The sequence below is a fragment of the Carcharodon carcharias genome, chromosome 2, assembly GCF_017639515.1.
Source record: "Carcharodon carcharias isolate sCarCar2 chromosome 2, sCarCar2.pri, whole genome shotgun sequence".
Taxonomy (NCBI): domain Eukaryota; kingdom Metazoa; phylum Chordata; class Chondrichthyes; order Lamniformes; family Lamnidae; genus Carcharodon; species Carcharodon carcharias.
In genome coordinates this window covers 232,589,979-232,617,944 of record NC_054468.1, presented here as the reverse complement: position 1 = coordinate 232,617,944, position 27,966 = coordinate 232,589,979, and the positions used below count along the sequence as shown (strand labels likewise).

General features: G+C 43.5%; 1 protein-coding gene across 5 annotated transcripts in view; it reads left to right on the top strand.

Annotated features, from left to right (window-relative positions):
• LOC121290884 overlaps positions 1-27,381 on the top strand; it is an 86,878-nt gene extending 59,497 nt beyond the window's left edge. For 4 of the 5 annotated variants that reach the window (XM_041211913.1, XM_041211920.1, XM_041211928.1 and 1 more), the window contains one exon: positions 23,426-27,381. In XM_041211913.1, coding sequence (XP_041067847.1) covers positions 23,426-25,524 — 2,099 coding nt within the window. In that variant the 3' untranslated portion in view covers positions 25,525-27,381. Of the gene's footprint in view, positions 1-943; positions 1,021-23,425 lie in introns of all 5 variants that reach the window. The other variant, XM_041211923.1, reaches the window with a different exon arrangement.
• The last annotated feature ends 585 nt before the right edge of the window (positions 27,382-27,966 follow it).

The following is a 27,966-nucleotide window of genomic DNA, read 5'->3' as shown; positions in this document are numbered from 1 at the left end:
AGTGCACCATATGCTTAGTGAATACAGATGAAGGTTAATTGCATAACACATGGCTAAAAATTTGATATTTGGAATTAGAGTACCTGTTCTTCAAACAATGGCCATGGATTTCGAATAAACAAGCGTGTGGTTACTAGATAGCCTCCATCTAAACAAAGGGCAGGGGAAAGAGGTATTGTTAGGCAGGATAGAGAGAATGGTGGGAGAGTGTGTAAACTAAATACTGTGTTGTGATTGATACAGGAATATTGCTACTAAATGGAGCAAACGTTAAGATGTATCTGTTAAAACATGAACCAGTTGCCTAAGTCTAATTGCAATGGTGAGATAAATAAGATTTGCAACATTGAAAGCCTTATAATGGCTGACAAATTGGACATTATTAATATTACAGAGAACTGGTGTAAAGATTCTGATCAGTGGGTTACATGTCTTCAAGATAAAAGTGTCTAGAGGAGATCACAATGAGGTGGTGTGACAATACATATAAACTCCAAAACTAAAACAAGTAGTCATTTCGTATTACAGAACTTGAGTACTGCTGAAACTGCATGTTGAAGCTTTCATCTTGTACTCATCAGGACATTTTGCAAGAATACAAATCCAAGGGACAGAAAGAACATGTACACAGATTGTTCCTGTTTCAGCTAAACAAAAATAAGTGACAGCCATTCACTGGTTCTTTCCTGTGGTCAAGGCATTGCCCTATCAGTCAAGCTGCCTGGTTTAAATTTCAAACAATGCTTGGTCGTTAACTGTCAGTCACCATCAAATGGTGCATTCTCCATGGCAATGCCTCTACCAATCAGAGTCCACTTGCCAACCAATCAGCAATCTCTTCACCTACAGTATAAGTTTGTTGCCTCCCTTGTATTTGTATTCTTGCGAAATGTCCTGATGAGTGCAAGACAAAAAGCTTCGACAAATGTCTCTTTTTTTTCAGCAATACTAAAACATGTGTGAGAGAGGATACAAAACGGGAAACATCATACAGAGAATCACTAATAAATGATAACTGAGGTAAATATTATTAGGATAAACTATAGACCCCACGCTAGTCTGAAGCCTTGATCTGGAACTGTGGATGTGTTTCCTCTTGTGGCTGAGACCAGAGCTAGGGACACTGTTTTAAAATTAGGGGTCGCGCCTTTAGGACAAAGATGAGGAGAAAGTTTTTGAGGGTTGTGCCACTTTGGAACTCACTGCCTCAGAAGGCAGTGGAGGTGGGGGTCATTGAATATCTTTAAGACAGAGATAGCTATATTCTCATTGTACAAGGTTATCAGGGGTAGCTGAAAAAGTGGAATTCAAAACACAAACAGATGAGCCGTGATCTTATTACATGGTGGAGCAGGCTTGAGGAGCCGAATGGTCTACTTCTGCTCCTTTTTTTGGACGTTAAGGAAAGTGACTAGTGTTGGAAATTTCAATATACTGGAAATTGACCTGGACAATAATGTCTCTACTGAAGAAACGGAAAGGATTTGTAGGGGAGAATTTTCTCCCCGTTGGGGGTGGGGGCTGAGCGGGAGCTGGTGCACTTGGGCATGCAGCTGATCACAATTGGCTGCGCGCTGCCATTTTACGTGGGCGAGCCAATTAGGGCCCGCCCAGCGTGACGTGCACCCGGAAGTGCTGAGTACATGCGTACAGAAGAGCACAGAAATCTCCCTGAGGCACAGAGCTGCCTCAGAGGTTAGTTTGATTGTCAGAAATTTTAGTTAAGGGAAAAAAATTTTTAAGACGTCCCCTCATGTAAAACTGTCACATGAGCTGGGACATGTCAATGAACTTTAATAAAAAGTTTCATTCAATTTATAAACACTCCATGAAACCTCATCCCGCCCATGGATGAGGTTTCGTGATAAATGCAAAGGCTGCCTGGGCTCTTCGCCTGCCCCCCAATCTTAAGGTTGGATGGGCAGCTCAGTTAATTAATTTAATTGGTATTTAGATGGCCTTAATAGGCCTTTGACAGTTCGGTGGGCATGCACCAGAGTCAGTTGCATGCCCGCCAAACGGAAGATCTGAATGACGCGCAGTGATGTTGGGACACATGCCCGATGACACCACGCGTCATTTTATGCGTCAGCGATCAGGGCCCAAAGATGTGAAACCTTGGTCCCTGCACAAGATGAAGGCAGGTGTCTCTGTCTAGGGCTTCTTCCCTGTGCTTTGTGCAACCTTCCCAGTACACTGATGATGGGTCTTCACTGTCACTGGTCACACCAGTGATGCCTGCACCTTGGTGGGGCTTATCATTGCTGCCAGAATGTTCCGGGTAGTGGCACAGTTCTGTCAGTATCTCTGTGGTCCCAGCACCTTTTTGAGGTGTGGCTCCCCCACTACACCATCCCCCCCCCACAACACCCCCAACCCAAATCTCATCAGCATCTGTGTCCGGTGACAAGATGCTACAGGATGCATTTGTGGTGGTTGTACACCAGCTGAACATTCAACGAGTGGGAAGCCCTTGTGGTTGACATAGTTGACCACTTGTTGCCACGGAGATCTGTGCACCACCTGAATGCAGTCGATGGCATCCTGCATCTGTGGGAATCCTGAGATCTGGGTAAATCCCACACTCTTGCATCCTGGCTTTCCTGATCCCCAGCAAAATTCACAAGTTATGTTGCTTCACAAAGATGGCCTCTGTGACCTCATGGATGCATTTGTGCATGGATGCTTGCACAATCCCACACGGGTCACCGGTGGAAGCCTGGAAGGAGCCACTGGCTCTCAAATTGACATTCATAGTCAGATACCTTCCATGTCCACGTGGTGCCAAATCCTGCACCAGGTAGCACATGTGACTGACCATTTCCCTGAACATGTGTCGTCCTCAGTGACACTGGTTCTCAGTCATCTGCAGGAATGACAAGCACCATCTTTAGACCCTTGGTCTAGCTAGATGCCAACCAGCGACAGCTCATCAGCTCCTCAGCATCGTGTGTAGGAGCCCCAACCGGCTCTTCTTAAGGAAGATGTTTTTTAAAAATTCATTCACGGGATGTGGACATCGCTGGCTGGGCCAGCATTTATTGCCCAGCCCTAGTTGCCCCTGAAGGCAGTGGTGAGCTGCCCTCTTGAACAGATGCAATCCATGTGGTGTAAGTACACCCACAGTGACCATATGGTGTAGGAGCAGAACTAGGCCATTCAGCCCATCGATTCTGCTCCGTCATTCAATGAGATCATGGCTGATCTGAATCCTCAACTCCATTTTCCGGTCTTTTCCCCATAACCCTTGATTCCCATATTGATTAAAAATCTATAGATAAAAACAAAAAACTGCGGATGCTGGAAATCCAAAACAAAAGCAGAATTACCTGGAAAAACTCAACAGGTCTGGCAGTATCGGCAGAGAAGAAAAGAGTTGATGTTTTGAGTCCTCATGACCCTTCCACAGAAGTGAGTGAATATAAGGAGCGTTGAAATATAAGCTGGTATAAGGTGGTTGTGGGGGGGGGGGATGTGAGGTTGTAGGGACAAGCAAGCAGTGATAGGAGCAGATAATCAAAAGATGTCACAGACAAAAGAACAAAAGAACACAGAGGTGTTGAAGGTGGTGATATTATCTAAACGAATGTGCTAATTAAGAATGGATGGTAGGGCACTCAAGGTATAGCTCTAGTGGGGATGGGGTGGAAAGACTAGCAGGGCATAAAAGATTTAAAAATGATGGAAACAGGTGGGAAAGGAAAAATCTATATAAATTATTAGAAAAAACAAAAGGAAGGGGGAAGAAACAGAAAGGGGGTGGGGATGGAGGAGGGAGTTCAAGATCTAAAGTTGTTGAATTCAATATTCAGTCCGGAAGGCTGTAAAGTGCCTAGTTGGAAGATGAGGTGCTGTTCCTCCAGTTTGCGCTGGGCTTCACTGGAACAATGCAGCAAGCCAAGGACAGACATGTGGGCAAGAGAGCAGAGCGGTCTGTCCGCAAGAATGACCCAAACCTCCCTTTCGCTTGCCATTTTAACACTCCACCCTGCTCTCTTGCCCACATATCTGTCCTTGGCTTGCTGCATTGTTCCAGTGAAGCCCAGCGCAAACTGGAGGAACAGTACCTCATCTTCCGACTAGGCACTTTACAGCCTTCTGGACTGAATATTGAATTCAACAACTTTAGATCTTGAACTCCCTCCTCCATCCCCACCCTCTTTCTGTTTCTTCCCCCTTCCTTTTGATTTTTCCAATAATTTATATAGATTTTTCCTTTCCCACCTATTTCCGTTATTTTTAAATCTTTTATGCCCTGCTCGTCTTTCCACCCCACCCCCACTAGAGCTGTACCTTGAGTGCCCTACCATCCATTCTAAATTAGCACATTCGTTTAGATAATATCACCACCTTCAACACCTCTGTGTTCTTTTGTTCTTTTGTCTGTGTCATCTTTTGATTATCTGCTCCTATCACTGCTTGCTTGTCCCTACAACCACACCACCCCCTCCAACTTCTCTCCCCCCCCCACCCCACCTTAATCCAGCTTATATTTCTCATATTCACTCAGTTCTGTGGAAGGGTCATGAGGACTCGAAACGTCAACTCCTTTCTTCTCCGCCGATGCTGCCAGACCTGCTGAGTTTTTCCAGGTAATTCTGTTTTTGTTTTGATTAAAAATCTGTGTATCTCAGCCTTGAATATACTTAACAACCCAACTTCTACAACCGTCTGCAGTAAGGAATTCCACAAATTGACTAACAAGCTCTCAGCATCTACCCTGTCAAGCCCCTTAAGAATCTTATGTTTCAATAAGGTCGCCTCTCATTCTTAACTCCAATGAATGCAGGCTCAATCTACTTAACCTCTGCTCAAGAAAATCCCTCTATCACCAGGATCAACCTAGTGAACCTCCTCTGGACTGCCTCCAAAGCAGTTTAGATAAGGGGACCAAAACTGTATTCTAGGTGTGGTCTAACTAGTGCCTTGTATAGTATTAGCAAGAAATCCCTACTTTTATACTCCATTCCCTTTGAAATAAAGGCCAACATTCCATTTGCCTTCCCTATTACCTGCTGAACTTGTATGCTAGCTTTTTGGGATTAATGCACGAGGAATCCCAAATCCCTCTGTGCCGCAGCTTTCTGCTGTCTTTCTCCATTTAACTAATATTCAGCTTCTCTATTCTTCATGCCAAAGTGCATAACCTCACATTTTCCCACATTATATTCCATCTGCTACATTTTTGCCCACTCACTTAACCTGTCTATATCCCTCTGTAGACTCTTTGTGTCATCCACACCACTTGCCTTCCCACCTATTTCTGTATCATCCACAAACTTGGTGACAGTACATTCATTTCCCTCACCCAAGTCATTAATATTTACTAATCCTCCCTCTGCCCAGCCAAGTGCCTCCGTTGCTCTCTTCTGTTTCATCCCTGCTCTATTTAAGCCACGAGGCATACATCTAGTTCCCCATGCTCCTGATGTTGTACTTCTGCAAGATGAAAGAGATGCTTGGGTTAGCATGGATGTTCTAAGAACCTCTCTTGGTTAAGTCTGAAGGCCCCTTAATGCATCCCAGAGTGTGCTGGCCACCACTTGGATGGCCAGAGTTTAGTGCGCAGCATGGCTGCTTGAGACCCGTACCACTTCACCCGACCAATTGGTGGCAACTCCCGCCATTGGGCTGCATGCTGTGCTCTCAGCTCAGTTGCGGGCATTCTCCTAACCTGCACTGCAAAGCTACATTTAACTTGAACCATGGGAGAGACTGGTCCAAACCAGGAAGATGACATTGCAAGGGGGTGTGAGTGCCTCCACCAGTGACTGCTCCATGGCCAGCTATAACAAGAAGTTTGTGTGCACGTTGTACAGTCGTCATCCAATTGTTCTGTAGTCCACCAAAACATTCATCAGTTTGCAGTCTGTACCCAAGGCATGAAAAGCTCTTGAGCATTTGGTGGCACTTTCAGGCCTCTGTGCTGTTGAATGGGCAGATAACCTAGAGGCCCAACTCCACGTATATCATCATGGCTGCATCTGAACTGCGTCAGCTGCAGAGGAATGGTTACCTTTTGCAAGGTGTCCTGGATGCGTGGCCACTTGCCTCGCTCCCTGCATGTGCTTGTGCACTACCATCAACCAGAGTGCAGCCCTTCTCCACCCTCTCCCAACTCACCTTAACTGGAGTGCAGACATTGCCCCCGTGCCCCTCCCCCTCACCTCCAGCCACCCCCTCCAACGGCACAACTTGCCTCAACCACTGTGTAGCCCTTGCCCCAGTACTGCACTGTTAGTTAGCTGGGAAAAAGAAACTTGCCTGTGTCCTCTCCTGAATGTGCAGCACTTCAACCATGAGGTCCAACAGGCAACCCTCACTAGAGCTGCGCAACATTACTATTCACTCGCCTCCGAGTTCCCCTAAAAGTATAGCTCGCCAGGTGCACACCTTATAAATGTTGTTGCGAAACATGTCAGATGCGCTCGGGTGTCTTTATGGGAACATATTTGCCCTGTACTCTCGCTATTTCCTCCTTGAATGCCTCCCACTGCCCTGACAGTTTTATCTGCAAGTAGCTGCTCCCGATCTACTTGGGCCAAATTATATCTCATCTCAGTAAAATTAGCCTTTCCCCAGTTTAGAACTTTTATTTCCAGCCCAACCTTATTCTTTATTATAACTATCCTAAATCTAACCGAGTTATGGTCACTATCTCCAAAATGCTCCACCACTGAGATACTTTTCACCTGCCCAGGCTCAATTCCAAATATTAAGTCCAGAACTGCCAACCCCCTCCCCCACTCCTCACCCCCAACCTCCGAACCCTTTTTGGGCACCCTACATACTGGCTAAAGTTCTCCTGGATGCAACTTGAGAATTTTGCTCCTTCCCTACCTTGTCCTTTAAAACTGTCCCAGTTAATATTTGGGTAGTTAAAATCCACCACAATTACTGTTTCATTATTCTTACATTTCTCTGAAATTTGATTACATATTTGATCCTTTGTGTCTCCTTGACTGTTTGGGGGCCTATAGCACACACCCAACAGCGTGTTTGCCTTGTTTGTGTTTTTTACTTCTACCCATAAGGCCTCCTTTGATGATCCTTCGAAGATATCATCCCTCCTCACTGCTATAATTGATCCCTTGACCTTTTCAATTCCCCATCTAATTCCCTAAAGTCTGCATGCAGGACCTCATTTCTCTTTCTCCCTAAGTCATTGGTTACAACACAGACCATGACCTCTGGCTGTTCACCTTCCCCTTCAGAATGCCTTGCAGCCGTTCCGTGACATCCTTGACCTTGGCACCCAGGAGGCAACATATCACCCTGGAGTCACGTCTACGGCCACGGAAGCGCCTGTCTACTCCCCTCACCAAAGAACTCCCTAACACTATTGCCCTTCCACACTTCTTCCTTCGCCTCCACAGCGGCCCCCCCCCCCCAACACCAACAACCCTATCAGCAGTTGGACCACCCACAGTGCCGTGGCCTTGGCTCCAGTTGGCCTCCACAGAGGAACCGTCACTCTCACCATTTTCCAAAACTGAAAAACGGTTTGTGAGCAAGATGCACTCTGGGAATTCCCTCATTCCCTGCCTGGTCCCCTACTCTGTCTGGCAGTCACTCATTCCCTCTCTGCTTGCACATCCATAAGCTGCAGGGTGACCGCATCCTGAAATGTGATATCCACGATCCTCTCGGCCTTGTGAAAGCACTGTAGCACTCCTAGCTGCCATTCCAAAAGCTGGAGCTCGAGTTGCTCCAGTCGGAAGCACCTCCTGTACACATGGTCATCCAGACCACCAGGAGCGTCTAGGATTTCCCACAAAGCGCAGGATGTGCAAATCATGGGACTAAGCTCCCCATATCTTAACTATATAGAATGTGGACCCTTGCTATTATTTTACCTTTGCCCCAACTTGAGTATAGACTGGATGCTAGATCCACTAGATAGACTAGAGCCTCCAGGTGCTACTAACTACCTATCCCAGGGTCCTCCTCTCGCACTCTCCTCTAGGAGCAAAGGAGGAATTCCTTCACTCAGAGGGTTGTGAATTTTTGGGATTCTCTATCCCAGAGGGCTGTGTCAGCTCAATCATTGAACATCATCAAGGCACAAATCAATAGATATCTGGATAGTAATGACATCAAGGATTAGGGGATAGTAGGAAAAATGGCATAAGAGGTGGATAATCAGCCATGATCTGTTGAAATGGCAGAGCAGGTTTGATGCGCTGAATGGCCTACTTCTGCTCCAATTTCTTATGTTCCTAATATGGTATCCCCTACACCATAAGCTGGAAGTCTTAGTGCAGCATATTCACAAGTTCCCCTTTATCAACGTTACTTCTTACTTCCCCAAAGAACTCCAATAAATTAGTTAAACATAGTTTTTGTAAAAAGGGAAATCATGTTAACTCTGCCTGATTGCAATGAGATTTTCTAAGTGCCCCGATATGTTAAGCTGACTGGTCTGTATTTTCCTACTCTCCGTGTCCCTCCTTTCTTGAATAGAGGAGTCACAGTTGCTATTTTGCAATCTGATTGGACCTTTGCAGAATCTAGGGAGTTTGAGAAAATTAAAACCAATGCATATGCTATCTTAGCAGCCGCTTCTTTTAAGACTTTAGCATGAAGTCCATCAGGATCCGGGTACTTGTCAGCCTTTAGTTCTAATAATTTTCTTAGTACCTTTTCCCTAGTGATTGCAATTGTTTTAAGTTCCTCCTTCCCTTCACCTCATGATTCTCAATCTTTAGAAGACCAACACTCACTTTACTTTTTTTAAAAGTACATATAGAAACTTTTACTATCTGTTTTTATATTTCTAGCTAGTCTTCCCTAGCACTCTAATTTCTACCTGCCTATTAAGCTTTTAATCATTTTTGTTGTTCATTATAGTCTGTCCAATCTTCTGACCTGCCATTCATTCTTGAAGAATTATATGCTTTTTCTTTGAATTTGTTTGTTAATGGCTTTAACTTCCTTAGTTAGCCAAGGATAATGCATCCTTCCCTTAGAGTCTTTCTTTTGCACAGGAATATATCTTTGCTGAGTATTCTAAAATATCTCCTTAAATGCCTGCCACTGTATCTCTAATGACCTATCCCTTAATCTATTTCCTTGTTCACTTCATGCAGTTGTCTTCATTCCCTCATAATTTCCCTTATTTGATGTTTTTAAAAAACACTAGTTGTAGACCCAGTCCTCTCTCCCTCAAACTGAATGTGAAATTCAGTCATATCGTGATCACTGCTACCTAGTGGTGCCTTCAATAAGGTCATTAATTAACCCTGTCTCATTGACATTACCAGATCTAATATAGCCTGCCCTCTGGTGCTAAAACCTGCTGCTCTAAGGAAATGAAAACATTTGATGAACTCATCATTTAGGCCACCTTTGACAATCTGATTCGACCAATCTATATGTAGATTAAAATCACCCATGATTATCACCGTACCTTTCTCATAAACCTCTATTATTTCTTCCTGTATCCCCGTCCCACCGTGTGATTACTGTTATGGGCCTTTAAACCACTCCTACAGGTAACTTCTCACTGTTACTATTTCTCATCTCTACCCAAACTGATTTCTATATCTTGATTACCAAAACTCAGGTTATTTCTTTCTTTGGTAGCAATGTCATCCTTAATTAATAGAGCCATCCCTCCATCTTTTCCTAGCTTCATGTCCTTCCTAAATGTCATGTACCCTTGAATATTCAGGTCCCAATCTTTGTTATCCAGGGCAAGATTTTCCCATCGGCAAGCAGGGGCTGAGGCCCGCTTGCTGACGCGTAAAATCACGCGGTGATATCAGGCAGAACTCCCAACATCACCGCGCCCCATTTAAATTTTCCAGTAGGCGGGGGCGCAGCAAAATCAGCTGTGCGTTCGCCGACCTGTCAATGGCAATTGAGACTTTTGACAGTCATTTAGCTAATTAATGGACCTGCCCGTCCAACCTTAAGGTTGGCGGGAAGGCCAGGAGCCTTGATGGGAACTAGAAAAAGCATCAAACCTCATCCACGGGCAGGATGAGGTTTCATGTAGGTTTTTAAAAATTTTATTAAAGTTTTTGTAAAATATGGACATGTCCCAACTCATGTGACAGTGTCATATGAGGGGACATGTCAGGAATTTTTTTTTCCTATTTTGTCACAGAACAACCAATCTCCCTGAGGCAGCACTTAGCCTCAGGGAGATGAATGTGCTCTTTTGTACGCATGCTCGAATAGCGGACTCTCAATTTTGGGATTCCCCCAACACGCGCACAGGGAGCTCATAGCGCTTCCGTGCTGACGCCATGCTGGGTGGGCCTTAATTGTCACGCTGGGCGGGTCTTAATTGGCCCGCCCATGTAAAATGGCGCCACGCCCCCAATTGGGGGCTCTGATCGGAAGTGCGCCTGTGCGCACCCACCATTCAATTTCGCCCCTGACAGGGGGAACATCCTGCCCCATGTCTCTGTAAAGGCTATCAGATCATACATGTTTATTTCTATTTGTGCTGTCAATTCATCTGACTTGTTAGGAATGCTCCTTGCATTCAGATAAAGAGCCTTCAGTTTTGCTTTTCTATTATTTTTGAAATATCTAGCCTATCTGCTGTTGTATTTTTACTATTTTTGTAACTTCCAGTCTTATCTGCTGGTGCACCCTTCCTATCACATTCTGATTATCATTTCCCTTATTTCTACCTTGTTCTCTTGCCTTGTCTTCTATATTTAGTTTATCACATCTTTCCAAACTTGATCCCTTGCCCCCACTCTTTTATTTAAAATGCTCTCAACTGCCTTAGTTATATGACTCGCCAGAACACTGGTTCCAGCATGATTCAGGTGAAGTCAGTCCCAAGGGTACTGCTCCCATTTGCCCAGGGCAGAATTTTCCCCCCCATCGGGGAGATCGGCTCCAAATTAAAAAATGTTAAAAATAGAAAAATAAAATTTCCCTGACATATATCCCCTCATGTGACACTGTCACATGAGTTGGGACATGTCTATCACTTTCAGTTAAACTTTTATTAAATTTTTAAAAACGTACATGAAACCTCATCCTGCCTGTGGATGAGGTTTCATGCTTTCTCTGAAGCCCGCCAGGGCTCCCGGCCTGCCTGCCAACCTTAAGCTTGGACAGGCAGGTCCTTTAGCTACTTCAATTGCTTTTAAAATGGCCTCAATTGGCCCTTGACAGGTCGGCTGGCGCACAGCTGATTTGGCTGAGCCCCCGCCGACCTGAAAATTGAAATGACGCGAGATGACATCGGGAGTTCCGCCCAATATCATCCCATGTCAGCATGCGGGTCCCACCACTCCTCCCCCCCCACCCCAACACGCTGACATCGGAAATCCTGCCCCCAGAATTGCTGCCAGTGCCCCATTTCTCCCATACCAATCTTTGAGCCACACATTTAACGCTCTAATCTTATATCCTATACCAATTTTCTCATGGCTCAGGTAGTAACCCAGAGCTTATTACCTTTGTGGTTCTGCTTTTTAATTTAATCCTTAGTTGCTGATGCTCCATCAGCAGAACCTCTTTCCTAGTTCTCCCTATTGTTATGACTGATGGAGTTGGTAAAGCAGAGTTATTTAAAAATCCCAGAGGGAAACTTGAAACAACTGTCATAACCTATAATTTTAAGTGTTATTGTTTGAGATGCAATTCTAAATTCAGGAATCAGAACCCCAGTTCTTGAGGTTTTACATTGGCCCGCCCACATAAAATGGCAGCACGCCCCAGACTGGGGGCGCAGATCAGAAGCCCGCCCACTCCTGCGCTTCCCCCCACCCCGAACTTGACGGGGGGAAAATGTTGCCCAAGGTGTCCTTTCTTCAAGGTACCTTTTTGAAGCAGCTGTAATTGGAAATCAAAAAAGGTGAATCTTCACAGTGCAACACCCTAACTTCAGAGAAAATGTAAACCTAACAGCATGGGAGAGGAGCCCTTGTACCTCTTTCTCTCTCAGAACAAAGAACACAATTTTTTTTTTTGCAGTCCAATATTCATGTTATCATAACTTTTTTCTCACGTACACCAATTGAAAGCTTTTGAAACACATCAAACAACCAACAGATTGTAAACAACCAACTGATTTAAAACCACATACAGGCCACTAGAGGTTAAACAACCTTTAGATGACACAGACACTGGCTTGCAAACGCACAGAGAAATCAAAGAGACAAAAGACTCAGGTGCTCTCTGTCTCTCACTCAGCACCGGAGAACAAACACAATTGGATTTAAAACACAAAAACAGGAACTGAATCCACTCATACACAGAAGGCTTCTTATACCATTCACACAGCATGTTAACTATGCTGTGGGTCTATCAACTTAATTTCTGACTTTCTACTAACCATGTTATTTAACCCCAAAGTTTCTCTTATTTCTCAACCTAACGCAAATAGCTGGACCATGGTCTTGTTGACAGAGCAGCTCATCTCTTCCTATCTCAGCAGTGTTGCCTGCCCATTTTCTCTTAAGTTCCAAATTACGTTGCATTTTTAAAAATTCATTCATGGGATGTGGGCACTGTTGGCTAGGCCAGCATTTATTGTCCCTCCTTCACTGCCTTTGTTCAGAGGGCATTTAAGAGGCAACCACATTGCTGTGGGTCTGGAGTAACATGTAGGCCATACCAGGTAAGGACAGCACATTTCCTTCCCTAAAGGACATTAGTGAACCAGATGGCTTTTTACAACAATTGACAATGGTTTCATGGTCATCATCACAGAATCACAGTGCAGAAGAGGCCCTTCGGCCCATCGAGTCTGCACCGACACGTGAGAAACACCTGACCCACCTACCTAATCCCATTTACCAGCTCTTGGCCCATAGCCTTGAATGTTATGACATGCCAAGTACTCATCCAGGTACTTATTAAAGGATGTGAGGCAACCCGCCTCCACCACCCTCCCAGGCAGTGCATTCCAGACCGTCACCACCCTCTGGGTAAAAAAGTTTTTCCTCACATCCCCCCTAAACCTCTGGCCCCTCACCTTGAACTTATGCCCCCTCGTGACTGACCCTTCAACTAAGGGGAACAGCTGCTCCCATTCCCCTCATAATCTTGTTCACCTCGATCAGGTCGCCCCTCAGTCTTCTCTGCTCCAACGAAAACAACCCAAGTCTATCCAACCTCTCTTCATAACTTAAATGTTTCATCCCAGGCAACATCCTGGTGAATCTCCTCTGCACCCCCTCCAGTGCAATCACATCCTTAGAACCATAGAAAAGTTACAGCACAGAAGGAGGCCATTCGGCCCATCTTGTCCATGCCAGCCCGAGGACACCCAGGTGCCCTTTCTAATCCCACCTTCCTGCACCCGGTCCATAGCCCTGCAGCTTACAGCACTTTAGGTGCAGATCCAGGTAATTTTTAAAAGAGTTTAAAGTTTCTGTTTCTATCACCAACTTGGGCAGCGAATTCCAGACACCCACTACTCTCTGCATAAAAAGTTCTTCCTCATGTCTCCCCTACACCTTCTGCCACTTATCTTGAATCTCTGTCCCCTGGTTCTAGAATTCTCCACCAAGGGAAACAATTTTATCCTGTCCACTCTATCTATTCCCCTCATAATTTTGTACACCTCAATCAAGTCACCTCTCAGCCTTCTTTGTTCTAAGAAAAATAACCCCACCCTATCCAATCTCTCCTTATAGCTACACTTCTAACCCTGGCAACTTTCTTGTAAACCTCCTCTGAACTCTCTCCAGAGCTATTACATCCTTCCTGTAATGTGGTGACCAGAACTGCACACAATACTCCAGTTGTGGCCTCACCAGTGTTTTATACAATTCCAACATTATATCCTTACTTTTATATTCTATACCTCTGCCAGTGAAGGAGAGCATTCCATATGCCTTCTTTACAACCTTGTCTATTTGAACTGCTGCCTTCAGGGACCTGTGCACATGTATGCCAAGATCTCTCATTTCATCTACCCCTCTTAGTATATTCTCATTTATTTTGTAATCCCTGTAACTGTTCGACCTCCCTAAATGTATGACCTCACACTTCTCTGTTAAAATCCATCTTCCACTTTACCGCCCACTCCACCAACCCATCTATGTCGTTTTGGAGATTATGGCTATCCTCTACACGATCCACTACTTGGCCGATCTTCATGTCATCTGCAAATTTCCCAAACCCCCCCCCCCCCACCCCCATTCACGTCCAAATCATTAACATATAGCACAAACAGCAAGGGTCCCAACACCGAGCCCTGTGGAACACCACTTGAGACAACTTTCCATTCGCAAGGGCATCCATCAACCATTACCCTTTGTTTCCTGTTACAAAGCCAACCTTTTATCCAGTTTGCCACATTACCCTGAATCCCATGGGCTTTTACTTTCCTGATCAATCTGCCATGTGGGACCTTGTCAAATGCCTTGCTAAAATCCATGTACACAACATCCACTGCACTACCTTCATCAACCTTCAGGTCACTTCCTCAAAGAATTCAATCAAATTTGTGAGGCAAGACCTTCCTTTAACAAATCCATGCTGACCATCCCTGACTAGTCCATGCCTTTCCACATGACAGTTAATCCTATCTCTCAGGATTGATTCTACTAATTTGCTCACCACCAATGTATGACTAACTGGCCTATAATTGTTTGGCATTTCCTTTGATCCCTTTTTAAACAATGGAACTACATTTGCAATTCTCCAGTCCTCCGGTACCTCCCCTGTATCTAGTGAAGTTGGAAAATCATCCTCAGAGCATCTGCTATCTCCTCCCTGACTTCCTTCAGCAGCCTCGGAAACAATCCATCTGGTCCTGGCGACTTATCAACTTTCAAGGATTTCAACTCTTCGAGTACTACCTCTCTCTTTATGACTATCCCGTCCAATATCTCGCAGTGTTCCTCCTGGACTACAATATCTACGTCCTTCTTTCCTTTGTAAACACGGAGACAAAGACCAGGATTTTCCCGTCGGGATTTGGGGGCGGGGCCCACTCGCCAAGGGGAAAATGATGTGGGATGACATTGGGAGGAACCCCCAACGTCATCCCAGTCCCTTTAAATTTTTAAGCAGGCGGGCGGACAGCGAAATCCTGCCTGCCGACCTGTCAATGGCCAATTGAGGCCATTGACAGGCTAATTAAAGTAATTAAAGACCTGCCCAGCCAACCTTAAGGCTGGTGGGCAGGCCAGGAACCCTAGCGGGCTCCAAATTATTCATGAAACTTCATCCACTGGCAGGATGAAGTTTCATGTCCGTTTTTTAAAAAATTAATAAAGTTTATGTGTTTTGTATTAAAACGTCCCATCTCGTGTGACATTGTCACATGAGGGGGACATGTTAATAATTTTTTAATGTATCTATTTTTAAACTTCACTTACCTGTCACGAATCTCCCTGAGACAGGACTTTGTTACAGGGAGCAGTGCGCATGCACGAGAGAGCGCACTTTGACAGCTGGGGAACCCCTCCCCACCGGAACAGGCAGCCCGCCTGCTTAAAATGGCCGCCCACTGCCGAGCCGGAGGGGTCCACATGCCATCCGAGGGCAAGATTCTGCCCAAAACATTCATTCAAAACCCTTCCCACAGCCTCTGCATCTACACACAAGATTCATCTCTGATAGGTCCCACTTTTTCCTTAACTATCCTTTTAGCTTTAATGTATTTGTAAAACATCTTTGGGTTATCTTTAACTTTACTTGCTAATCTTTTCTCATGCCCTTTCTTTGATTTCCTTTTTGACTTTGTCCCTGCACTTCCTATATTTATCTAGGCTATCTGCAGTGCTTGGTTCTTTGTACCTATCGTATGCTTTCTTTTTCTGTTTGATCTTCCCACGTATACCTCTAGACAACCAGGGGCGTCTAGATTTGGCAGTACCACTGTTATTTTTGTAGGGGACATGGCTTTATCTCTGTCCTTTTCCATGACAATGCTAAACCTAACTGGCTTCACCAAGGTTCTATACAACTCCAACATGACCTCCCTACTTTTGTAATCTGTGCCTCAATTGATAAAGGCAAGTATCCCATATGCCTTTTTCACCACCCCACTAACCAACCCCTCTGCTTTCAGAGATCTGTGGACACACACGCCAATGTCCCTTTGTTCCTCAGAACTTCCAAGTGCCATGCCGTTCATTGAATATTTCCTTGTCAAATTACTCCTTCCAAAGTGTATCACCTCACATTTTTCAGGGTTAAATTCCATCTGCCACTTATCTGCCTGTTTGACCATCCTGTCTATATCTTCCTGTAGCCCAAAACACTCAAACTCACTGTTAACCACCTGGCCAATCTTTGTGTCATCCGCAAACTTACTAATCCTACCCCCCACATAGTCATCTATGTCGTTTATATAAATGACAAATAATAGGGGACTGAGCACAGATCCCTGTGGTGTGCCACTGGACACTGGCTCCCAGTCACTAAAGCATCCTTCTGTCATCACCCTCTGTCCCTTTCAACTAAGCCAATTTTGAATCCACCTTATCAAATTACCCTGTATCCCTTGTGCATTTGCCTTCTTTATAAGTCTCCCATGTGGGACCTTGTCAAAGGCTTTGCTGAAATCCATATAAACTACATCAACTGTACTACCCTCATCTACACACCTGGTCACCTCCTCAAAAAATTCAATCAAATTTGTCAGGCATGACCTCCCTCTGACAAAGCCATGCTGACTATCCCTGATCAAACCTTGCCTCTCCAAGTGGAGATAGATACTCTCCTTCAGAACTTTCGCCAATAGTTTTCCTACCACTGACGTGAGACTCACTGGCCTGTAGTTCCCTGGCTTATCTCTACAACACTTCTTAAATCGCAGAACCATATTAGCTGTTCTCCAGTCCTCTGGCACCTCCTCCGTGGCCAGAGAGGAATTAAAAATTCGGGTCAGAGCCCCTGTGATCTCCTGCCTTGTCTCCCTCAGCAGCCTGGGACACAAATCATCCGGACCTGGAGATTTGTCCATTTTTAAGCCTGCCAACACCTTCAATACCTTGTCACTCCCTATATCAATTTGCTTAAGAACCTCGCAGTCTCTCTCCCCGAGCGATACCTTCATCCTCATTCTCTTGGGTGAAGACGGCCATGAAGTATTTATTCAACACTCTAGCGATGTCCTCTGGCTCCACCCATAGATTGCCCCCTTGGTTCCTTATGGGCCCTACTCATTCCCTGGTTATCCTCTTCCCATTGATATACTTATATATCTTGGGATTTTCCCTACTTTTACCAGCCAGAGCTTTCTCATATACCCTCTTTGCTCTCCTAATTGCTTTCTTAAGCTCCAACCTGTACTGTCTGTACTCCTCTAATGCCTCTGCTGATTTGCTTCCCTTGTACCTGCTAAAAGTCTCTCTTTTCCTTCTCATCATACCCTGAATACCTCCAGTCATCCATGGTTCTCTGGGCTTGTTACTCCTTCCTATCACTCTAGAGGGAACTTGTTGAGCCTGTACCCTCCCCATTTCCTTTTTGAACACCCCCCACTGTTGCTCTGTAGATTTCCCTACAAGTAACTGTTCCCAGTCTACCTTGGCAAGATCCTGCCTTATTTTACTAAAATCCACTCTCCCCCAATCCAAAATATTTATTTGAAACTTGTCAATTCCTTTGGCCATAACAAACTTAAACTGTACCATGTTGTGGTCGCTATCACTAAAATGCTCACCCACCACCACCACAGCCACCTGTCCGGCTTCATTCCCTAGAATTAGGTCCAGCAATGCGCCGTCCCTTGTTGGACCCTCTACATATTGACCTAAAAAGTTCTCCAGTACACATTTCAAGAAATCCACTCCATCCAAGCCCTTAACACTATGTCTATCCCAATTAATGTTGGGAAAGTTGAAATCACCTAATATAGTTACCCTATTGTTATTGCTTTTACACACCACCACAAATTGTGCACATATTTGCTCCTCAATTTCCTGCTGACTATCTGGGGGTCTATAATAAACACCTAATAATGTGGTTGCCCCTTTTTTATTCCTAAGCTCTACCCACAAAGCTTCATTCGATGCCCACTCCAAGATATAATTTCTCCTTACTGCAGTAACTGACTCTTTAACTAATAATGCAATGCCTCCTCCTCTTTTACCCCCTCCCCTGTCTCACCTGAAGATTCTACATCCCGGAATGTTGAGCTGCCAATCCTGCCCTTCCCTTAACCACGTCTCAGTGATGGCTACTATATCACAATTCCACGTGTCAATTCTCATCCTTAACTCATCCATTTTACCTGCAATACTCCTGGCATTAAAGTAGAGGTCATCCAGCCTTGCCTTACTCCCTTGAAGCTTAATGCAGCTGTACTCCCGCTGACTTGATTGTTTTACTGTATTATGATGTGTCCCTATTCTGTTAACATTCTGTGTCCCCTCCCCCTACCGAATTAGTTTAAACTCCTCCCAACAGCACTAGCAAACCCGCCCGCAAGGATGTTAGTCCTGCTCTGTTCAGATATAGACCGGCTTGCTGGTAGAGGTCCCACCTTCCCCAGAAACAGTCCCAGTGATCCAGGAATCTAAAACCTCCTCCTGCACCAACTCTTAAGCCACATATTCATCTGCGGTATTCTCCTATTTCTGAGCTCGCTAGCACGTGGCGCTGGGAGTAATCCAGAGATTACAACCCGAGAGGTCTTGCCTTTTGTCTACTGCCTAACTCCCTGAATTCTTGATGCAAGACCTCATCCCTCTTTCTACCTATATCATCAGTACCAACTTGAGCATGACCTCTGCCTTACCATCCTCCCCCTTCAGAATGCCTTGCAGCCATACAGTGACATCCTGGACCCTGGCACCAGGGAGGCAACATACCATCCTGGAGTCACGTTGATGGCCACAGTAGCGCCTATCTGTTCCCCTGACTATAGAATACCCTATTACTATTGCTCTTCCTCACTTCCTCCCCTCCTATACAGACAGGCTGCTTGTGGTGCCAAAAGCTTGGCTCTGTCTGCACTCCCTGGAGGAACCAATGACCTCATCAGCCTCCAAAATGGAATCATTAGACTTTTAATTCCAGATTTTTATTGAATTTAAATTCCTGGATCCCCAGAGCATTACTCTGGATTACTAGTCGTGACAATATTACTGCACCATTGCCTCCCCTATGTGCTGCATCTTTTATTCTCCGACTCCCGAAAATCTTTGCCATGTTTCACAGCACAATAAGCTGTTCTAACCAAAAGGTTTGTTACCTTTTCAGCTCTTAGCTTTTTTTCCTCCATCCAATTTTGGACGAACACAGCTTCTTCAAAAGTATCCCTGTCCCCCTCCTCCAGGGACTCAGTGAGCAGTGTCTGGACCTCTTAGCAGGAGGGGGGGAGGGTTCAATTGAAGGGAAGTTTACAAAATCAAAAAGAAACAAGACAGCAGAGTTGCAGCGTAGTGAAGAGGTGAATGATAATCAAAGTGTTACAGGAAGGAGCAGAAAATATAAGCAGAATAGTGCAGCAGAAATTAGAATGAATAATAAAGGTAAAAAGTTGAAGCTTTTAAGGTTCTTTATCTGAAAGCACGCAGCATTTGTAACAAGATAGATGAGTTGACGGCACAAAAAGAATTAAATGAATATGACTTGATAACTGTTGCAGAGACATGATTGCAGGGTGACTAAGACTGGGAACTCAGTATTCAAGGGTATTTGACATTCTGGGGAAAATAGGCAAAAAGGAAAATAATAAAAGAGGGTATCAGTGCATTGGTGAGGAGTGATATAGGGTTAATAGATAATGATGTAGAATCAGTTTGAGTGGAAATAAGGAATAGCAAGGGGAAGAAGTCATGAGTGGGAGTCGTCTATAGGCCCGCAAAGTGTTGCCTCACTCTAGGACAAAGCATAAATCAGGAAATAATGGAGGCATGTAAGAAGGACACTACAATTGTCATGGATGATTTTAACCTGCATATTGACTGGACAAATCAGATTGGCAGGGGTAAAATGGAAGACTAATCTGCAGAATGCATCAGGGATTGTTTCTTAGAGCAATATGTTGCAGAAGCTAGCTATTTTAGGTTTAGTAAGGTGTAATAAGATGGGATTAATGAGAGATATTGTAGTTAAGGATCCTCTAGGGGATATGGATAACAACATGTTAGAATTTCAAATTCAGTTTGAGGGTGAGCAACTCTGGTCTCAAACCAGTTTCTTAACTTAAATTATAGAGGTATGAAGAAAGAGTTGTCTAAAGCAGGATGGGAAAATAGACTAAGGGGGAGGTGAGTGGATGAGCAGTGGCAGACATTTAGGCAGATATTTCATAACACTCAGCAAAAATTTATCCCGGTCAAAAAGAAGGACTTGATGAGAAGGATGAACCATCTGTGGTTAACAAAGGTGGTCAAGGAGAGTATCCAATCAAAAACGAAGACATACAAAAGTGGCGAAAACTAGTGATAGGCCAGAGGATTGGGAATTTTTTAGGAACCAGCAATGGATGACTAAAAAGCTAATAAAGAGGGAGAAAATTGATTGTGAAAGTAAATTGGCAAGAAATATAGAAACAAACAGCAAGACCATCTACGGGTATATAAAAAAGAGAATGGCTAAAGTGAGCATGGGATCCTTGGAGGGTGCAACTGGAGAATTGATAACAGGGAAATGGCAGATAATTTAAATCAATATTTTGCATTGGCCTTCACCATGGAGGGCACTATAAACATTCCAAAGATATCAAATAAGCAAGGAGCTAATGGGACGAAAGATCTTGTAACAGTCTCTATCACGAGGGACAAAGCATTTGATAAACTAAAGGCAGACAAGTCACCAGGACCTGCATCCAAGGGTTTTAAAGGAAGTGGCTGCAGAGATAGTGGAGGCATTGGTTGAAATATTCCAGAACTCACTGGATTCCAGGAGGGTCCCAGCGGATTGGAAAACCGCTAATGTGATGCCCCTGTTCAAGGAGGGAAGGAGACATTTCGGGAAACTATGAGCCAGTCAGCCTAACATCTGTTGTTGGGAAAATGCTAGAGTCCCTTTATTAACGAAGAAATAGCAGGACACTTGGAAAAGATTAACACAATCAAACAGAGTCAACGTGGTTTTGTGAAAGGGAAATCATATTTGACAAAATTTGCTGGAGTTCTTTGAGGATATAACAAGCAGAGTTGATAAAGGGGAACCAGTAAATGTTGTGTATTTGGATTTCCAGAAGGATTCAGTAAGGTGCCACATAAAAGCTTATTGCACAAGATAGGAGCTCACAGTATTGGGGGTAATGTACTAGCATGAATTGAGGATTGGTTAACACATCAAAATAGAGTCGGGATTAATAGGTCTTTTTCAGGTTGAAAAGACGTAACTAGTGGAATGCCACAAGGATCAGTCCTAGTGCATTTACTATCTATATTAATGAATTGGAGGAGGAGACAAAATGTAATGTATCCAAATTTGCTGATGATACAAAAATATGAGAGGGCATGTTGTGATGAGGACATAAGGAATCTGCAACGGATATAGACAGGTTGAGTGAGTGAGCAAAAACTTAGCAGATGGAGTTTAACGTAGGAAAGTGTAAAGCCACACACTTTGGTAGGAAGAATCAAAAGTCAGACTATTATTTAAATGGACAGAGACTCCAAAATAGTGTAGTACAGAGGGATGTGGGTGTGCATGAAACACAAAGTTAGCATGCAGGTGCAGCAAGTAATTAAGAAGGCAAATAGAATTTTGGCCTGTATTGCTCGGGGTTGGAGTTTAAAAATAGGGAAGTATTGTTACAACTGTACAGGTGCAGCCTCACCAACACCCTGGAGTACTGTGTACAGTTTTGGTCCCTGTATTTAAGAAAGGATATACTGGCAACGGAGGCTATTCAAAAGAAATTCACTGGGTTGATTCTTGTGATGAAGGGATTGACTTATCAAAAATAGCTAAACAGGTTAAGCCTTTATTCATTGGAGTTTAGAAGAATGAGGGGTACAAGATTCTGAGGGGGTTTGACAGGGTAGATGTTGAGAAGCTGTTTCCACTAGAGGGGTATCTCAAAGTAGGGGACATAGTTACAGAATAAGGGGATACTCATTTGAAACTGAGATGCGGAGGCATTTCTTCTGCGGGTAGTGAATGTCTGGGCTTCTCCACCTCAGAGTTGTGGAGACTAGATCACTGAAAGTATTTACAGAGGAGGTAGATAGGTTTTTGAAATATCAGGGAGTTGAGGGCTATGAGGAGCTGGCAAATCAGCCATGATCTTATTGAATGGCGGGGCAGGCTTGAGGGGCCGAATGGCCTACTCCTGCTCTTATTTCTTAAGTTCTTACTTCAAAAGGAATCTTGTCCCTTTTTCATTCCTTTACCAAATGGTAAGCTGCATTTCTACCTTTACACTTAGGCTAGGATATTTCCTATGGCAGGAGGGGGCAGGTGCAGAGCTGATCGCCGCCCACAATCAGCTCCGCGCCGCCATTTTATGCAAGCCTGCCCAGTGTAATACGTGACCGGTAGCGCTCTGCGCTACCTGGGCAGGGAGAGTCAGGGCCTGCGCTCTTTTGCACATGCGCGTGAAAGAGTGCAGCAATCTCTGAGGCACGGAGCTGCCTTGGGGAGATTGAATCGATGTTTAAAAAAATAAATGAAAGGTTTAAAAATTTATTTAAACATGTCCCTCATGTGACTGTCACCTGAGTGGGATCATGCTTTTATATTTATGAAAATTAATTTATTTATTCAATAAAAGCTTCAGATACCTCATCCCACTCATGGATGAGGTTTCCTCAAAAATGCGAAGGCCGCTTGGGCTTTCTGCCTGCCCGCCAACCTTAAGGTTGGACAGGCAGCGTTCTCAAGTGGCTCAATTGATTTCTTCATGGCCTTAATAGGCCGTTTACATTTTGGCGGGCGTACAGCCTACTCTGGCACATGCCCGCTGAACGAAATATCGTGATGGCGTGCAGTGACGTCGGGACGCATGCCTGATCCTCTGAATTAGCTAATTAGCTTGCCCGACGTCATCACACGTCACTTTACACTCGAACAATTCAGGTGCACGCCCTGCCCACAGTGAAAAATCCTGCCCTGAGAGTAGACTGATGGGGCAATAATTGTCCTGGTTTGATTTGTCCTGCTTTTTGTGGACAGGACATACCTGGCAATTTTCCAGGCAATTGCTGGGTAGATGCCAGTGTTGTAGCTGTACTGGAGCAGCTTGGCTAGGGGTGTGGCAAGTTCTGAAGCACAAGCCTTCAGTATTACTGCCAGAATATTGTCAGGCCCATAGCCTTGTTGCTGTGTATACCCTCTTTTCACAACTTCCTTTAACTGCTGCATACAATCCATTGAAGAAAAAAGAACTACTAAGGATTCAGTCAGACTCCAACTTGTCAGGAGGATCTGCTACACATCTGGTGCAAATCAGGAAGTCCCGATTTACTGACATGCGCTGACTGCATCTGACATGAAGTCAGCAATGTCGAGGTATCACAGAATTTGTCTCTTTAATGCTAAATAGACAAATAATGTGTATTTACTACAACCGTTCCTCTTGCAGGAGAAAAGTTAATCATCATGGAAGTCGAGGGATGTGAAACTGCAATTCCCATGAGGGATGCCTTCAAGAACATCACTAAAGCTTCTGATGTGAGGAAGGACACTGAATTACTCTTAAAGCCATACAGTAACTGGGAACAGTTCTTGATGCCTGGCCCACTTTCTGTAGCCATTTTAGGGGAAATTACTTTCCTTTCAGCTGGAGAAGACTTTGAAATAGACAAGGAGACACCTATTGGCGGATTTAAGTATTTGAAATATCCCAAATCTTTCCGTGCCTCTTTGGTGCAAGTAAGCAATCAAGGCTGGGAGGCTTTTCAGGAAGCTCACAAGAATATGGATCAAATTAGGCTTCACACTTTGACAGTTCCAATTGACATGAAGAATGCCGTGAACTTTATCATGCAGGATGATCATGAGATCACTGAGGAATTTCTCCCGATCCCTCTGAGCAACATCAAATCCTGTGCTGATCAATGCTTGAAACTTGCAGAAGGTGTGGAGGAGAAATTTAACTTGGTCATCCTTCTGATCAGTGAATTACTGGAGGCGTGTACAAGTTCGAAAGGAAAATATGAGGAAGAATTCCACCAAATAAAAATCAAAAAAGAAATTGTTAAAATGAGGGAAAAATCAACAAAAGAAGCAAAAGCAAAAGCTGAAGAGTATCACAAAGAAATAGATGAACTGGTAAAGAAAGCACAGACAGATTATGAAGCTGCAATGGATTCCATACCTGTTGGCTGGAATGCTTTGGCAATGTTTATCGCAGGATCATTAGCCAGTGGTATCACTTCACTTATCTCTGGAAAATTTATCACCTCAGTGATCAAAGAGCTTAAAGGTATTGGTAAAGGAGCCAAATCCAAGGATACTGGAGCATCTCGCAACAATGTTGTATGTGGATCAGACTCTCTGCAATGTTTAATATCAATACTACTGTCTTTCCTGGACAAAGATCACAACATTGATGAGCAGAAACTAGAGAATATGGACGCAGGAAGAGAGCTCACAAACTTTTGTAAACAGATTTTGAAGAAATTGCAGCAAGAAACTGAAAATGTAGAAAATTGCAAGGAAAAGGATGACACTCTTGAGATCTGCAAAGCAGCAATTGAAATATGTGAGGAGCTGGAAACTTTGGCAAATTCCAAGCCACCTGATGCAAAGGCAATGGAAAAGCTGGCTAAGAAGATGAAACAAGTGAACCCGAAATCAATTAAATTTGCCTCTTACTGCAAGGCATCTACTGGATCCATGGGTGTAACTGCTACTCCACCACACATGGCTAGCGCTCAGTCAAAAAAGGTGAACATGGGAATGGGAATTGTCATGAGCAATGCCAGATTTAAGGTGGAACTATCCTCAGCACAGCTTCTAGCTTCACAAGAGCTGTATGAGAAAAGCTTTGAAAATATGAGGAAGAGCAATAAAGAGCTTGAAGAGACTCTGGAAACACTGAGAAACTGTGAGATACAGGAAATTAATTTTGATAAAACTGTGGAGATGCTCATGAAAGGATTGGAAGCATTAGGTCGTGTGAAAGAACAATGGGGTAAAATGGTCCTCTTCTTCACCATGATGTCAAACCTGATTAAGAGCTGCCTGAATAATTCACTTAGCAATTTCATTAAATACAATGAAAAGCCTTTGCAAACTTCCAGCTATTCACACAACAATTTCCTACAAGACCTGCTGTACACACAGGCCTCTCAAGCCACCAATATTGCAAGTCTTGTTCACATGATTTCTGAAACTTATGTTCAGGTCTCTGCCCAATATCTGATGGATCGTGTCAATGGTTTGGGGAAACTAATGGGATTAGATCCAAACAGAGACAAAGTTAAATTTGAAAAAGAACATGAGAAGTTTAAAACAGACTGCAAGGCAGCTTCGAAAGCTATTGAGGATCTTGTTAAAAAGAACAAGGAGGATTTTGAAAAGCATGCGCAGGAGAGAATAGAAACAATTAACAGTGTGAAAGACTTGCTCCCACCAGCCACTTCGGAGGAAATCAAAGAACTTAAAGATATTGTTGAAACAAGTATTCGAGCTGCAATTATGGAAATGACAGAAGAAAATGAGGATCAATATGTCTAAGAACTGCTATTACCCTGCCACCCCTCAACACCACACCGCTATTCCATCCCACCCCTCGCTAAGGATTACTGTATTCCATTTGGAACCTCATGTGAGACTACAAAGGTCAAATTGATGCTGCCATAATTGACATTTAGAAATGATTGGGTGAATTTCTGCTTGTAATTAAGACAGGAGCTTACAGGGCAACAAGATCTCAAAGTGATTAAGGTTATTCAGCTCATCTCAGTTAATTCTTCGAGCCCTCACTGCAGCATTTGATTAGTTTTGTTAAATATTCTCAGATTCCAACTTTTTGCAGAAGTCGATTCCACGTACTGACCACTCTTAAGAACTTCCTGTTACCCAAATTTTAAGCTAAATTGCATTTCTTTGCTCGAATTTGTTTCTGTAACAAAGCTTAGGTTTTTTATACTAGCTACTAGTTTGGGTTCAGCATCATAAACATACCTTGCATCCATTAACATAGGGGCTGCACCCTTTTTCTGCCTAATATCAAGATGAACAATAGCATGGCAACCAAGGGACCCTTGCTCTGTGTATTGGTCAATGGAATGTAACTGTGCCAGTACATGAATCCTCCATCTATACACAGTGGACCAGATAAAACACTTACCAAATTGAGGCACAGGAATTAAGCCAATAAGTGGCATTATTTGCATGCAGTATCACATGGTATGTTACATTTTTCTCTGCACTCCTCCAATACAGAAAGCAATCAAAATACAATTTGTTTTCTCTCTAAACATGAATCTAGACCAGAAAATCACTTTCTCATTTCCCTCACTTCCCTCTTCCTGGTTAACCTGCTTTAGACTTTAAAACACAGGGAGCATTTTCCCTTCTGGCTGCAAAGCCCACACAAGCTCCAACGACAGTGCATTCTCTCTCCAAGCACTGCTGCATTGTGGTGAATCTCCAGCAGAGCTGGGTGTGCTCCAGAACCGATAAAATTAATGTCAAAACTTTAGGAAAAAAGAATCAAACCTGAAGTTTCAGGCAGAGAGTGCTCCCTTGCTTCGTGTTACCATGCTGGGTTCTAAGCATTCTCATTCATCAGTTTTTCAATACTCTGCTATTGACTTCATACTTATTATTTTGTTGAGAGTTACAGTAGATTGCATGTTTACTGTACAACTTTAACTGCAACATTTACAATTTGCTTCATTTTACATATGTTAATCATGTCTTCATCTAAACTAGGATGATTCAAGCTTTAATCTCCAGGGGTCACATGGGTGTCTGCCTTGGTGCCTCAAAGACTACATATAAAATTTAAGTCCACGCCTTTATTAGATTACATATTTTATGTTTTCAGTTATCAGGTTCGCTTCACCTGGCGAACGCTAGTGTTAAACCCTTGATATTAACGTATTAGTTGGTGCTTGAAACTATATAGGCACAGAGGCCGATTAACCGAACAAACAGTGGTGGTTTATTGGACTTAAGAACAGAGCACTAACACCACATGTGCTACTTCAATCACCTCCAGGTCTAGGCTTCCTGTTATCCATGTAGCCCATGCTGTGTAGTGATTGGTCAATACAGTCACATGGTCAATTAACTACATTCTCTTAAAGGTGCGCAGCACTCAACGTTACCACAACATATATCTTAAATTCCTGATACAGAAAGATCTTGGTGTTTTGACTAGGTGTTTATCCACCAGTGTGGCAACAATGCTAAGAACAATTGTAGTCAAACCTGAGAATAAGAAGGGTCTTTGAAGGTTGATTTGGTAATGACCATGTGACCCCAGGACTAACCTTGTGCAAGATGCAATGTTGTAATGCTTATTATGATCAAGTATATGTAATTTTTAGCATCTACTTTTCAATAAACAAGCTTGGTTTTGGAGTCTTGCATTGTTTCTCATATTTGAGTTATTTATTAAATTGGGGGCAACCAAGAATCAAAACTGCAATATATTCAGAAAATAATTAATTTTAATGTTTCCAAGGCAATTATGCCAACAACAGTTAGAAAAAGCATTAAACCTATCACTTGTGGTAAAATAAGTTGCTTAAATTACATTCCAATTTTGCCCAGAAGGTTTTTGTTTATTCTTTCATGGGATGTGGGCATCATTGGCAAGGCCAGCATTTGTTGCCCATCCCAAATTGTCCTTTGTTATGACCCAGCAGTTGGTAAAAGCCGAGTTATTTAAAATCCCTGAGGGAAACTTTAAACAACTGTCATAACCTATATTTTCAATTGGTATGTTTTGAGCTGCAGCTTTAAATTCAGGAGTAAGATCACCAAGTCTTGAGAGTTTTTTTTATATCAAACTAAATTATACATTTATTAATTTACAACAAATTAAACACATATGCATTACCACTATCTTAACTTTTTAACAAATTCCCAAATTAGTGTCCACTAAGACAACAATAACCAGTAGACTTAAACAGACATCATGCAAAGCATTTTCACCTTACAAAT